The following is a 16,075-nucleotide window of genomic DNA, read 5'->3' as shown; positions in this document are numbered from 1 at the left end:
AATTTGAGTATAAGAACTCCCTAGGGCAAAACTATGTCAGGACAACTGGCTAGCCACAACGACTGCAAAGACACATCATGGTTCAGGCAGAATTTTTACTGTATTTAATGAAAGGCAAAATCAAGTCCTGGTATATTACAGAATTCCTTTCTTTCTTGCTATCATCTCAAAACACTTTACATTTTAAGAAAAATGCAGTTTATAATGAGCTCCAAATTTCTCTCTCTTATTTAAAAATGAATGCATTGTAGCTCCCTAGCAAGTTATAAGGTTTATTTCATAAGTCAATAATTTGGTGCCAGTCATATACTGGGACGGAGGTGCTTAACAACACAGACTGACGTTTGATGTGATTTACACAAGCCTCTGTGCACTAGGCATGTGACTACATTAGGCACATGACTACAACTGGTTTTCAATGAGACTTTGCCAACGAAAGAAGAAACATGCTTAGTTTAGTTCAGCCTACTTTCAAGTGAGACAATCCACAGTACAGTTTAAAATTATTTACATTTTTTATAAATTTCATTTTGCTGAACATTGTTAAAAAGCATGCAAGATTGGCTACCTCCCCCGCCTGAAAAAAACCCACTTTCCCCTGTGTTTATTTCCACACTGTAGGTTCCAGCCTAGCACAAAGACCCTCCACTGTGCCTAAATGTAGTATCTTCCTCAGAGGCAGTGTAAGTTGCCTGGCATGGATGTCTGTGGCACTGTGGCTACATTGCACTGAGGACCTCAAATGATCTGATTAAAAGTAGTTTGGGAATCTGTACATTGTAACCGCATGCTGCAATAGACCCAAACATTTAGACATTAACTAATATGATGCCTGTCTTTTTGGCTCATTCCTAGCATTTACAGCTCTAAGCCCTATATGTGACCCACTTCAGACTGGGATTTCCCAAGTGTGCAATAGGCAACACTGAGGATGAAAAGACAACTCCAATCTTATTTCTCCCTGGCACACAGGGAAGAGCTTACTCAGTAGAGCACCTTCTTCTGTGGCTCTGGACTCTGTAGAACATGGGAACAGGCACTTCAGGAGTAGAGTGGCAGGTGATTCATTTTTTTTCTCCAAAATCTCTGCTGGCAGAGCCTGGTAGTTACAGCTGACTTTGTACTCGGGGAGGTGTCTCTGCAGGAAGCACTGAACTAGGGTTTTGTATAGCCTGGAAGACCCTAATCACCAATCTTCTCCAGCTGTGTAGCTAAAAAGAAATGCAACACCAGCTGCTCAAACAAAAGTTCAAGAATAAGGCTGTCTTCAAAACTGATTGGGGCTTTCAAGGCAAGAGGTTGAGAATATAAGTGAGGACATCCAAAAGTCATACAAGTGACTAGAGGTGGGGCTGACTACACAAAGCCATCACCGCCAACTGTATTGCCTCTCCAAAGTTTTACCTACGTTGTTGCTTCTCTTTGGGTGACTGCCTACTAATCCAAGTTCACAAACATGTTTTTGAGTTTGGTTGTGCTCTACAAGCATTTATCAGAGGCACCGCTTTCAGTTTATCCCAGATTCAGCAATTTAAGGTGAATCCCATGGTGAATCAAGATCAAAAGTGATCCCCACAGGATTCTGTTTGGCTCACTGATTTATAATTTTCAGTTTATTCTGACTATGCTGAGTTTTTTGGCAATGAAACAACTTCACTGTTGAAAAAAATAACCACCTGGAGGATTAGAGTGCAGAATTACATATGAATGCATCCTTAATGGTGGGAGTTAGAAAATAAATTAAGCAAAAGTTTCCTTTGCATCAAATACTGAAGAAGATGGCTGGCTGCAGTGATGGCTGGCAGAAAAACACAGTGAACGTCAACGACCACTTTGGATGTCCTGAGAGGTAATAAGACAGACTGCATGAATTTTTCCAGCAGATACTTACACTTCAGCAGAGAAGGGAAAGAGCAACAGGTTACTTGAAACTTCTTATAGTTTACTCAGAAAGCAAAAACCTGCCCTTTCTTTTATTTTTCCACAGCCCTTCTTTCAAAAAACAGTTGTAAAAGTTGCCAGAATTAAGTTCTGTCAGCTAAATGGAAGGACTTTGCCTGCCTTTCAGACAGGGAGAGCAGCTGTGTGAGAGTCCTACACAGTTGTGCTCAATAGCCTCTAGCTCTTATCTCTGCAGGATGGGGTGGCAATGGGGGATGAGGGGAAGGAAGACACTTGCTCACCCTCTTGTTGCCTGTTCAGGCTTACGAGTCCCTGTGAGTGGGTGCAATAGGTCTGTCAGGTGCAGAAGGCAGTCTCATGGTGCAAACGCCCATTAGAAACTAAGTGAAGACCCCTGTTGCTTCCCAAGTATCTCACCTGAAAGTCATCACCGCTGTTTGAAAGGACATTTGTTCAGGAATGTTATAGATTTGGAAATTCCCCAATAAGTGTTACTGTTTGGAGATCTCGAAACATCACAAAAATGTGGAAGCAGCACAACAAAATGCTTGAACAAAACGTACTAGTCAACAGGGTGATACTTAATTAAGCCCACTTACCACATTAAAGCAATCATGGGTAGATGGACAGAGCCCTTGAGTGTGGAGTCAATGGGTGTACGCGAGGCTACAAGGTAAGCATGTGTTTATGTATTGTGCTCTTCTGAACATAGTCCAGTCCTTATGTGATTTCTCAGCACTATGAAGAGTTTCTATGGAATAAACCAGCACCCGACTCTATATTCTTTCCTTCTATACTGACAGAAACATGCAGTAATGCTAAAGAGACAACTTCAAGGAGAAAACCAGCTTTTTGCCAAGTGATTCTCGAGCTGTTCCATATCCACCACCCAGCCTCAGGATTTTGTCTCCAGCTCCAGCTCTTGGGATCCTAGCGATAGCTCTCATCCCTATCTTTCTGCCTCCATTTTCAACTCATTCCTTCCCTTCCCCTCAGCATGCAATTGAGGATCCAAACCATGTCACTATACTCATACCTGCATAGACGTGCACAGAATTGTCCCAGTGATCTCTGTAGCATAGTTCTCCGCTATAGTACATACATGGGTGGGCCCTACTTAAGGACATTTCCTGCAGAACTTAAGACATCTAACCTTTTATCTGCAGGTCATACACACCAGCCACGGAATCACCTCAAAAATAAGAAGCTACAGAATCAAGAATAAAGAAACCCGCTTTGGTTAAGTACAATGCATCATAGATTACAAAAGTGTGGGAGTTGCTTTGGGACTGTCAAACCATTCGAGCAGCAGAGGCAAGAGCCACTGAAACTCATCAGGGACAGCCACTAAAACTCATCAGGGACAAAGTCATGCCATCTGGATTTCCAAAGCTTTTGAAAATGCATTTGGAAATGAAAAACACACAACAGCAAATGCACTAGATATTTCACACTGGTAGACTAAGATGCAGATATCCAATTTACAGATAACGCAACAACTTCCCTTCTCTTAGTCATAAATTCCAGGATGATCGGATTCTGAATAGCACTCCCAGATACAAAAGAAAAATAGGGCAGATGATGAATATTTTATCGCTGAATTCTTGCTATACATAATCATATTATTTTATTATCTCATGCTGTGCAGAAAAAAACATGGGAAATGAGGCTAGATTTGTGAATGATAATAATAATTTGTCAAGCTGTTTGATGCAAGGATGAAAATACAATAAACATGATTTTAAAAGTTGAGATAGGAAGACTGGCTACTGCCGTGAAATGGGAAAACGTGAAAGTGATTTAAGGGTATTAAAGGAATGTAAAAAGAGACTGTGATAGAATAATTTATATAGCAAGAACAACAAAATAAAGTACAACAAACACTGGCAAAAGCTGTATCTATTAAGACAAAAGGTATCCGTTTTGACAGTCCTGGGAAGAAAAGATGAATAAACACCCTCCCATTACACATCTCCACTCAAGTTTCACCTTGACTTAGAAAAAGCCATTTCCTTACTACACTGCACTTTGATTATGCATGGATAGGGAATACCTTCTGCTAACAGTATTCAGATACACATACTCTAATCCACTTTTCCAGTGGTATTTGTCAGAGTTCAAGTTTCCTTATGAATTACCACATGAAATGACATGTTTCAGTGTATTCAATCCCAATGTTAATCCAGCACTATAAATAAGCTTTTTTTAAAAAAAACAATTTTAAGAAACCAACCTTTGGAAATCACAGAGACATGCCCAAAGAGAGAACGCAGATGGAGCTCGGCAGAGCGCGGAATCACTCGCACAAGCAGGGAGGCTGGCAAGGACTCCTGGGGATCTCAAGTCCAACCTCCTGCCCAAAGCATATCCAGGTGGAGCAGCTTGCTCAGGGCTTTCTCCAGGTGGGTTTGGATACCTCCAATGAGGGAGGCTCCTTACTGCAATTCAGCAGGGATAACACCTGGCTAAAGTTGCTGTTTATAGGAGAAATAATGACCCAGGTGTTTCAGTCACTAGCAAAGAAATGAAAACGTGGCCCACACATAAGGTAATCATATTAGTTTTGGCCACGGTGGCCTGGCAGTTCATTTGAAGTGTAGTAGTTCTGTTCCTAACTGCTTGCTCTCTCTATTTTATTATCAGGAAAACACTTTAAAAAGATAACAAAGCAAAACCCATAAGATGTGAAAGATTTAAAAACAAAAAACACAAATTTGGATGATATAGCTTGGAGGACATTGATTGAGAATGTCAATGCTGTTGTTTTTATTTTTCAAGAAAGTGGTTATCCTTGTTCCTGACCTATCGTTGAAAACTTCAAGCCTCTCCAGGTAGAACTTTAAGTCTCCACAGTTCACTAGGGATTACAGGCAGCATCAATAATGCTCTAAACATGAACTTTTAAATATTAGGTTTTCAAACAATAACCAAAGGATTAGATGAGGACAAATGTAAATATTTACCTATGTACAATGACTCAGACTGTCTGCATGACACTTTGGTGTCTAACAGGAACTAGTATCACATGCCTGGGTATCCAGCTGTCAGATTTGATTATTTTAGTTAGGTTCCCTCATACCCAGATTAGACAATCTGTGGACAGCCTGAGAGAGAAATCAAATTGGACAAATTCCTTTGTTTATAACTCTGTAGTAGAAAAAGGTTAAAGCAGGTCCTTCTTCTGATCCAGTAAAAAAAGCCCTTGAAAGCAGTGGGAGCCTCATATACCTGAAAGGCTTATAATTAGTCCACCTCTGAAAACTGAAAAAGATACCAGAGATAGAGCTCCCCTCAAGGTTCCCACTTACCTTTCCCTGCTTAATTAAAAAAAAGTATAAAAGCAGAATTGAGATCTAAAATGCATTTCAGATATTTTTATCCACTATGCAATCTCAGGAGTCGTGTGTCAATTACCTCTAGAAAAGCCACTCAGAAATTAGAGCCTGCCCAGGTCAAATTAAAGCAGGTTTTCTCCTCGGCTTGTAGGTGATGCAGGAGCACCCTAGGGTCCCAAGGTTTTTAGGCCCCTTCATCCTGACTTTCAGTGAGTGCTGCAATTCAAAGCCTTTTTGGTTTGAAAAACCAGAAACAGAGGTCAGAATGCCAATGTTTCCCTGTTGTTTTTATTTCTAAATTAAGATATTAACTGGACATTCACCATACCAATTTCTGTTTCAGAAATAAGGCATGGCCTTGTATGGCAAAAGAGACAAGCCAATGTGGCCAGCCTCTGCATTTACCAGCCCAGAACCAAAACCCCACAGCAGCACTCAGAGCACACACCTAGAAGAGGTGCACACACGAAGCATCATTATGCGTTACTACATGTACAGTGACAGGTCAGACTTTTACATCATGGGAGATGCAGGACATTGTGCTGCTGACCGCACATCCATAAATAAATGCAAGGCATGAATGGCTTCTTTTATCATTTCCCCTTTTCATCTCTAGCCTCTCCCAAGGACTATAATTTAATATTAAACGCTTATATCAAGCATTTCCTTTGTGCAGATGTACTGGATGTGAGACAGGAAGGAAAACCCTTTACTGCATTTAGGTAAGCTGTTGCTGGCATGAGGGAGAGAGGCAGAGAGACCAAGCATCACTAAGAGCGGCATTTCAATTTGTTAAGGGACTGGGGAAACTTATCCATTGCCCTGCATTTCCCTCTGTGTGTATGTTTGACTTCCTTTAGGTGTCCTATATTTTCTGTAGGAGAGCTTCACAGCTTCTCCAGAACCTCAGTCAGGGAATAAGAGCGCTACAAATATTTGTCCTAGGTAATTTATCTTACTGCATGGATTATTCTGATAAAGCTTCTCTTGAGAGTAAAGCATGCCACCTTTCCAGTGAAATACATGGACCTTACTTTCCTTTCACTGAGGGTCATTATACTGTGTGATCAACCTTGGCCTGGCTGCTCCAGGTACAGAGCTTCAAAAACAAATCAGGCTTCTACTGAGGTACTTTAAATATAAATTAAAAAATGCATGCACTGACCTTTATGTCACTGAATGAAGCCTTACATTTTTACCAGTTGTAACAAACTAGATCAGGGAAAGAAGGTATATATTTCAGATGATGTTCTTTAGACAGGAAAAAAGAATACTAAGAAGAAAGCAGAGTTAGACTTGAAGTACCTATCCAACTGCATAAAGAAGCATAGGTGTCACAGCCCAGTGCATGCACCAACCCCAACACATCTGTGTGATGCAGACAGTATCCGCAAAAACCCCTGTTTTGTTAAACAAAGCCTTACCTTTCTGCTATAGATTTCCTTGGGAAATAAAAATCCTCTCCTGCCAGGTAGGCAGCTGCCGTTCCACCTCCGAAATAGGTTTTCCTCAAGAGGGGGGCAATCCGGTTGTTTACCAGTAACGCTCCTAAACCAGTTGGGAATCCAAAGATTTTATAGAATGAGATGGGGATAAAGTCAGCTTGGTGAACTCCCAAGTCTAACGGAGAACTGCTTACATATGAAGCTGCATCTAATAGAACAAACCACTTCCCTGGTATTTTGATGGGGCAGAGTTTTCCAGATTTTATGTCCTGTATCCATGAAAGGGGATATTTGGTACCAGAAAAATTGCTCTGAGCTGGATAAGAGAAAAGATGAGGTGTTGTGCAGTTTTGTTCTTCAGCTGGTAACCTGTTCTTTTCTGATAACAAGATTTCCTTTGGTTTTATTGGAACAGACAAGACATTCATTGAGGCAGTTATCCCCCTCATACCCACCACAGATGTGTGGCTGTCAGTTAGGTAACAAAATCGACTGCTGGGTTGTTTTGTGCCTTCAGGTATCCAAGGGAATGCTTCTGCTACCAGTTTAAGTGCAGCTGTGCATCCAGATGTGAAAATGATGGTATAATCTTCAGCAGTAGTGTGAAAGTGTTGCAATATTCTGAAAAATAGAAAAAAATAATCCAATTATTTTCTGATTTTTCTATTTTATTGCTGTGTGATATATTTTGTTTTTCCTCAGCATAAATTCTTCTGCTTTGACACCTGATATGAATAGAAGTAGACAAGTGTTGCCAAATAGCACAGTAAACTTCAGCAAGTATAACCCAGATCATTTTGCCCACAGGAGACTCCTTCCAGTGCTACAGTGAACGTGGCTGTGTTTAAGGATAGAAGCCAATTCTGCCTGGCTCTGAATAGAGTGGCCAGTCTGGTCCCTCAGTGGGATCAGAATCACGACTGCATGTGATTAAAATTACACTGTCCTTGAGACAGCCCAGTTCTATTTGCAGATTATTAAGGTTTTCAGTTTACAAAGTATTTGGAGCAGACAGAATATTCTTCAGTTAAAAAAAAAAAAAAAAAAAATCTACTTAAATACTGAGCTTCCCAATTAAGGGTCACAGGATTCAATAGGGAAACTTTAGTATACAGCTTTGCTCCTTGCTTATATTATTACCAACAGAAACAGAAGACGGCAAGAAGCAACATATGCTTCCTATGTGCCTTATGCACTTAAGGCTGTAATCTCTGTAGTCCACAGAGATAGCCTAAACCAGAAGCAATCTACTGTCTTCCAATGAGCCAGACTATGAAAACTTCAGCAAGCCAGTCTCTTGAGACACCTCTACACTACACACTCATTGAAGCTTGGACAGCACCTCATTGACTCTAAACTACCTTTTGTGAACACCATCTAACGCACCTTTTGGTACCCATGCTAGCTTGTGTATCTATTACAGTTTTGTGGTGTACAAGATGGGTCTTTTCAGAGGCTAAGGAACAGCTTCAATTCAGTTACCTTTTTCAGCTGACAAACTTTCTCTGAATTAACTTTTATAAAACTCTTACCAATATTAACAGGAAATGTAACAACCACCTGAGAGACACCAGCTTCAGTGCACAGAGCAGAGCAAACAAAATTGAACCAGAGCATGAATGTTGCTGCTCAGCAATGCTGTCTGGTTTTCAGTCAGGGTAAGATGTAACCGGCTTTCTCAGTGCATCTCTCCTGCTGCAGAGCATTTCTGTGAGCAACATAACATATCAGTGTTCTCCAAGCAGCTGGCACTCTGATCTGTGTAATTCCAAGGTACAGACCAGCGTTTGGAGAGTCTATGAACTCCGGTTCCCAGTATGTATCATTAAAAGTTTGCATGTTTTATATAACAACAATTAAGTATCCAACTTTCTATGTTTTTACCTCTGTGAGCACTAGGACAAGTTAGATATTCACATGCATGTGCACACACAGCATACCTTTTGAGTTAAAAAGCTAGGTGACTGAAGCAAATTCTTAATACATAACGTCTTCATAAGATCAAGCTGACAAAAGCAGCAACAAAAAGCATACTGAAGACTCTTATCAAGACTGCTCCTCTTTTACTCTCTACGTTTTCTCTGCTCTCCTCCCCAGTCAGCCGCTTTGTGCCACACAGGCTGAGTGGGAGGTGAGACACAGCTAGGCAAAATGTCAAATTTTGCTCAGGAATAACAACCTGCAGTTCTCCATAGGAACTGTACTTGTTTACCACAGCACTTAATTTGACCAAAAGACACTGTAAAATGACAATAGCTGGGATGCAGGAATGGTGGATAGGGATTTAATAATGGGATGCTGTTGCCCAACCATGAATATCAGAGCCAGTGAGTACTTTTAGTAAACATTTTCGCAACTTTACAAAACAATAAATATTATTTGGGGTTGTTTAGGCTTACAAATAGTGACAGCTCTATGTTTAATTCATAAATGAGAGAGACAAAGCTCATGCACATCAGTAGTATTTTAACTATATTTAGTTTTAAATTATTAAAATTCAGAAGCAGCTGAACAGTTCTGAAATACAATCCATGGTTTAACACTGATGCATTTACCTATTCAGTTCAGTACCAGAAATTGACTTCCACATGAAAAAAATCAAACTTTAGGGTAAAATTTTCAAAAATGCCCACATGAATTAGAGCCATTTTTTAAAAGACATCTAAGTCCTAAAGCTAGAGAAACAACCAAGTTACATTTCTAATTGACTTAAACAGGAAATAGGTTCTTTTGTGACTCTCACCAGGTACCTATTTGCATTTTGTGTCTCTCAATGCCTCATAAAATTGCTATGACTCCAGCATTTGCAAAAGGGGTAGAATTTTCAAAAAGTCAGACTTACATTTTGGCTGAACTATTTCTAACGTTAAAAAAGGAAAATAAATAAATAAAGCAGTAGCAACTGAGTTAAGGGAATTTCCTTCTCCAGAATGACTTCTGATGCACAGAGCAGAAGAGCTGCGAGCACCTCAGAATAAGCTTTATAAAATGAATACCACAAACTCCTGAACTAGAGCAGCACTGCTGTGATAAAAATCAGAGTACTTAGGGATAGAAAACTGCAACACATCTGAACGACTTCTGCAGCCCGCAATACTACATCCTCTGTTTTGACATGAATATTGGGAAGCACTGGCTATTACACAGAGAATTCCTAATGTTCTCTGTCTTCGTGTAAGACATACCCCATTACAGTGAAATGCAGTTCACTTTTATTACACTCCTGGAAGATTTATAGCCCTATATAAGGTCATCGTTGGCAGCAGGACTAAAGACTTGCGGTAGAAAACTGATAGTTTGATCTACTATAGCTCACAGCTGCAAACAGCAGTGGTGTTTTATAGTATTACAAATTTCCACTTTTCAAAGGACTCTTTGGAAGAAATGACTACGGATAATTGTTTCATTAAACATACTGATACAGTTGTGCCATCGCAGGGAAGACGGCAGAAAGGCTGAGAAACTTGACCCAGTACCTTGCTTTCAGGCTGGCAAGGTGGGAGAGGAAGATGCACGCTCCATCTTTGCAGTATATCAAAGACCCACCATGACCGGCCACCTCTTGTCCCCCTCCTCTCACCTCCCCAAAAACACACCGATCACAACACAAGGAGGTCAATAACACATGGCCAAGAAGCCTGTCCAGGGAGAAGCCACTGAAAACACCCTCACCTGACCATACTTCCCTGTGCACGCTTGTATTCTCAGACCTCTCTGTTAGCTGGTGTTTAATCCTTTTTAAAAAGTTGCCATGAGAGTTTTGTATCTTCATGACTGCAGTTGAGCCAAAATGCCTTACTACTCTAAAGTAAACACTGTAAAAAATTAATTTTCAACCAAGCTTGCTGTCTCATTTTATACATTTAATACACACATAATTAATAATGGGCTTTATATTTAAAGATATCTATAATCAAGTCATATATTTTGAGGGAGTAGTAATATTATCTATTTTATCTAATCCAACAGTCTGCATTAATAGTTTAATTAGAACTAGACACTCCAGATTGCCACCGGCAGCTCTGCGGAAGGTAAAATCTACCGATTTGTTCAGCTACCTTAGGTACACAGTGTCACCCAAAGGTAGATGAAAGGGATACCCTCCAAAGCTGCTGCCTGGCTGCTATTACCTCATGCAAGAAACCCTATGTTCCTCCTCACCACCAGCTCTTCGTTTGGGGCTCTCAGCAGCAGATCAGAAGCAGCGCTCCCACAAAGGTACAGATGGCCTTACTATACCATTTCCATTACAGCCTCACAAAATTCAGTTGATTTACATGGCTTTTCTTCCGTGCTTCTAGGCTTTAAATACTTCTAAAATATGCTTTAAATCAGTTTCTCCACTCTCTTTAAATTTACCGTTTTGCAAACACCTGTAAAAACCTGAACAGCAAATTATATTGCTCGGTTTGGGTCCTTCCACACTTCAACACCTATTGGTGCAAACATTGCAATTTCTAGTTGCCAAGATCAAGATATGGCCAAGGAGTTTGTGATTTTCATGTTTTATATTTGTATTCACATTTTTATTTAGATTGTATATGAGCTTTCATAAAGATTGTCAGTACAATGATTTTCTGGCTAGTAGCTGATCTAGATAAAAAAGACCCCTTTTAAAAGTTTAAGTACTGCCTTTGTAACAAGAGATTCAGATTTGAAGACAGAAACATATTTATTCAACAACACAAGTTTACGTCGCACTTTATAAAGGCTACTTTTCAGCTGCACATTTACATCTAAAACTTTTTTCTTATTACAAAATTTTTCCATTGTCATGCTCCCCATGAACACAAATCTAGTTTGGACCTGTAATGAGAGATGCTTAGCTTGAGCCTCAGAAATTTCATCACATTGCTTTCCGCTCTATAGAAACTCTTAAAATATGTAACATACTGTTGTTTAAGGAATAGGTTTTGTATGAATGACAATTAAGAAAAAAAATTACTTCCGAGTCAAACAAGATATTTTATTTTGATTTTGATTTATTTTTTTTTTTTAAGTTAGAGGTTACCACTTTTCATAACTGGCATTTTAATCCCTTCTGCACACAAGTGCAAGTGAGAAGCACAGACAGTGGCTGCATCTACATTTCTGGGTAAGAGCATTTTAACCTTACTCATTTATTAATTAAGGGTCAGCTCCAGCTATCAAAGCAAGCAACTGAAAAACTCCTGTCAACTTCAGTGAGGGATCCTAAGGTCTTCTGAACTGCTGTGGTTGTTACAGACAGCAGGACCTGCACTCTGCTTTTAGACTTAACATGTAGCGGTAGTTCTTCTGTACATGTTTTTCTCTCTATGTATATGAAGAAAAAAGGAACGGAAGATGTGGGTATCCTCACTCAAGCCAATGCAGAAGGATACTGTAAAGAAGCACACACTGCTTAACGTACAACCCAAATTTTCCTTAACTTCTCTCACTGACAGAGGTGACAGCTTAGCTTAGCTAGTTCCAGCTATATCCATAAGGGGAATACTCTGGTTTAACAAACTAAAAAGACAAGCCTTCTGGGTAGGAAATGTCTTCTATCTTATTTTGTAAAGACAAGGTCTATTCAATCCACCATGTCACAGCACTGAGTTATATTCTCATTGTCAATTCCCAATGCAAACAAAAGCAAACTAAAATCTATGAATATTTTTAAGAATCAAATATATTTAAGCAGGAAAAAAAATCTACCAAGTTTGTCTTCCTCCAGAAAAACATTAATTTAATGAAAAAAGCCCTTGCAGAGGTTTGGGTTTTTTCTCTTAAAGCAATGTTTTCAACAGAAATCTACGTCGTATCATCTCTGTGACCTGTGCAGCTAACCCAGCAGAGGTCCATCAAATTGAAGGATTTGCCCATGGATTAATACCTGCATAAGGAAGAGCACTGGGATAAATAATCCTTTATAGTTCTGTCTCAAAGTTTGCACAGTCCCCTTTTTTGTTTCAGTTTCCTTTCTCATACTGACAACGCACAAATTTAAACCTTTCAGAGCACATGCTAACTGTGAAACAGGCAAACGCTGCTCTATTTATCCTCGCTGGTTACATCCACATAAACTTGTTTTCTGACCATTTTACTCAAAAGGCAGTCATTCTGAACCCAGCTTCTGCCCATTTCTGCTTGCATGAGAGTGATTAGGATCTCACCCATTCACACAACTGCTGCTTATGGCAACACTGAAATTAGTTCCCTGAACGAATGAAAGGAATTATTAGCTGGAATGCACCTCAGAAGCTCCACTTGGCATAGGTAGGTGATGGAAAAATCCCTCCCTTTCTATTTGAAGGCATTACTTTCTTCAGGCATTGACACTCAGCCGTCTGAACTGAAGCATTATAATCCATTACATTTATTCTCCTAGGCACTGCCCAAATCACTGGAGACACACTGTGGAAATATCCATTTGCTTGCAAAGGGTCATAGCTGCTCTTCACCAAATAAATCCCCTCTCCAATTCTGCAAAGCTGGCAGCACAACAGAATGCCTGGAGTTTCCCTTGCACATCTTTAGAAGAGCAGGAACCCTTTAACGGCTACAAAATGTCATCTTGCAGGAAAAGATGCTTTGATGAACAACAGCTATGAGAAGCACACACCCTGACCGAAAGGTGTTGACCCTCATTACAAAGTGCACATCCAGAAGGTGTTCAGTGTCACACAGGGCATACTGAAAGAGCAAACTAAAATTTAGGGTGGTATTATGGCACCACATATAACTAGAAGAGTAAAACAGTCAGAAGGAATCATGAAAACCGTAAAATCTGATTCTGCAGGTTAACTGTTGATACAGTTTGTTCTAACAGACAAATGTAGCTCCTCTCACTGACAGAAGCCTACAACTCCTGTAACTTTCTAGATGTGGCAGAAACCCCTGGGTAATTGTTTCCTTTGAAATTAAATAGTTATTTTTCTGTGTAGAGAGGGAAGATCAATAGCTACATGATTTTAAAACCACTTTGTGGATATTTTTTGTGAGTAAGATCAGCCAGATCCGTTGACTCAAGTGCTTGAACAACTGCCAAAGATTTGTAAAAACACTCGTGAATCCTGGTATTTTCATTAATTAGGACACAAATGACTCTGCAAATTTATACCATAGGTTCTTCAAATGAAAATTCACCACCTGCTAGTTGAGTCAACCAGGAAGGAAATGGAAAAAATAACCCACGTTTTAGGCAACCATTTAAGGAGGACTAGCCATAAACATCAAACAGCTCATGAACCAACCCATTCCAAACTGTATTTGGACAAACTAATTGCCAAGTAGGAAACTACAAGTGAATCTGAATCAGTTTGTAAATCATTCATGTATTAGAATTCAAAGTATTTTTGCAGCAAATCCTAGGAGTCACCACGAGGAATCAAAATTAAAACCAAACATAGGAAGATTTTGTACGTGGACTAGCATATTGCCTCGGTTGCTGTCTAGGCAACTTCAGCATGAGATGTTTTCATCACAGTATTTTCTTCGCAAGATACAGCAAACAACTAAGGTCACTGTATTTTCCCTTTCCAAACTCCTCTAACCTAGCACAGACCATAAGATTTTTATTTAGGCATCCCCTGAGCAGAAACAAAGAACGCATCAAGATTCACTTCAATGGGGAACACTCGAGACAGCACAGAGGTATCTTTTCTACCAGTAGTAGGTGTAATGTCCTATTCACAGGCTACGCGAACAAATTAAAGGGTGTGCGTATGGAAATTCACATCACCTTAAAGCATCTACACTGTGGATGCCAGAACACATCGCCCTTTAGAGTCCCTCGAAAGCCACAGGCTCTACAGCCAGCAGCTCACCTGACCTAAGCTAGAAGTCTACGTCAGGCTGAGGTGTCTCGCCCTGGACATGACTAATTCCATCCGTTGCCTGCCAAAGGCATCCAAACGCCTTGTGCATCACACACAGCTACTCTTACCCAGCTCAACCTCAGCTTCAGTATCTTCGGAGCGCAATGATGTGCCTTTCCGATCTTACTCAGTAAGTCCTGATCTCTAACCTTTCCACGTGTTCTGAGCTCCTGCCGGAGAGCTTTGTTCCTCAGTGTTTCAGTGTCTAATTAATTCTGCTAATGCCAGCAAGCATCACTGGCGTGAGGCCTGCCTACCTACCCTAGGGATATTTGCTGGTAACTGGTCAGAAGTTACTTCACTTTGTTTTCTGATTCTTGGAAAGTGGAGCGTGACAGTTGGCTATTTTCCAGCAGCATAAACTTGTAAAGGCTGTTTCAGAAAAAAAAAGAGAAAAAGAAAAAAAAAAAGCACACTTAGGTGTTCTGACAGTTACACACTCTCAAGTTTTTACAGTGCTTAACCTTTTAAGTAACCTCAGGTAAGAAATTAAATGTTCTTTAAGGTGTTAAAAAAAACTTCATAAGCTAGACTTTTTCTTTCTTTTTTTTTCTTTTTTTTTTTTTGTGAAAATAACATACCATTGCTTGCAATTTTCTTTTAACATTATTCTTTGTTTAACTTTTCTTTAATGGAATTCGTTTCTAGATCAGATTTGGCTTTTAAACTGTGTACTTCTGTGATCTCTCCAGCTATGGGGGGTTTGGGTTTGGGGTTTTTTTGTAGTGGTTTTGCAACCAGTTAAAAAAACTACAGCAAATTTTTTTCTGAAACAGCATGCCACATACTCTAGGCACTGTGACCCTAGTCAATCTCTGTTCCCTGTTGGTGTCAGAGAATGGGCATGTGACAACCAGTAGTTATCTACAACCCATTTACAAAATGGATTTGCCATCAAAACCAAGTAAGTTTGACTTATTTGAACATTGTCTGGTATTTTGGATTGTAAAATGCAAGTAACTAAGCATAGTTTTGAAAGCATAACCCAGCATTTCTCATACTATCCAGCAACAGTTAGGTTTATTCTGTGGTGCAGGAGTCAAGCACAGACATATGCTCATTACTTATTGAGTCTTCCATTACTTATTTAGTCTTTGCATTTTTACTTTGGGCTGGTATTGTCTGGGACTAAGGCTTGAGAGGCAGTAGGAGAGCAGTTGTGTAGATGAGCCTGTGCAACTCCCATTTACAGGGAGCTTCTCCACGCCGGTTCCAAGCAAGTCCATACCGGAGCTGCGCTGGGGATCAAAGCACAGCAGTTGTGACAAGGTGTGCTGGTCCCAAACGCTCCCACACAGCTAGCAATCTTCTCCCCCCGTCTTCTTTCTGAAGTTTAAGGACTCACGTGTCTGACACAGCTAGACTCAATCACTGTTATTTATCAGACAATGGATACACCAGAGTCTATAGCCTGTGAAGAGCAGAGCTGCCTGCCTCCTCGGTAGGACGCGCCACTTGGCAGACGTCTTCCCAATGCGGAGATTCATCTTATGGTTCCTACTCCAATTCCTGCTCCAAAACAAAGCCTTGATCCTAATTTTGAAATATATCA

At 40.1% G+C, this 16,075-nt stretch overlaps 1 protein-coding gene across 1 annotated transcript in view; it reads right to left on the bottom strand.

The window, feature by feature from the left end:
* The window catches only part of MOCOS (molybdenum cofactor sulfurase), a 224,477-nt gene that overhangs the window by 129,774 nt on the left and 78,628 nt on the right, over positions 1-16,075 (bottom strand). The window contains exon 4 of the mRNA XM_049830456.1: positions 6,662-7,303. Within this exon, the coding sequence (XP_049686413.1) occupies positions 6,662-7,303 (642 nt within the window). The remainder of the gene's footprint in view (positions 1-6,661; positions 7,304-16,075) is intronic.

The sequence above is a fragment of the Accipiter gentilis genome, chromosome 27 (assembly GCF_929443795.1).
Source record: "Accipiter gentilis chromosome 27, bAccGen1.1, whole genome shotgun sequence".
Classification (NCBI taxonomy): Eukaryota; Metazoa; Chordata; class Aves; order Accipitriformes; family Accipitridae; genus Astur; species Astur gentilis.
The sequence above is the reverse complement of the archived record's forward strand: the minus strand, read 5'-3'. Positions and strand labels throughout refer to the sequence as shown.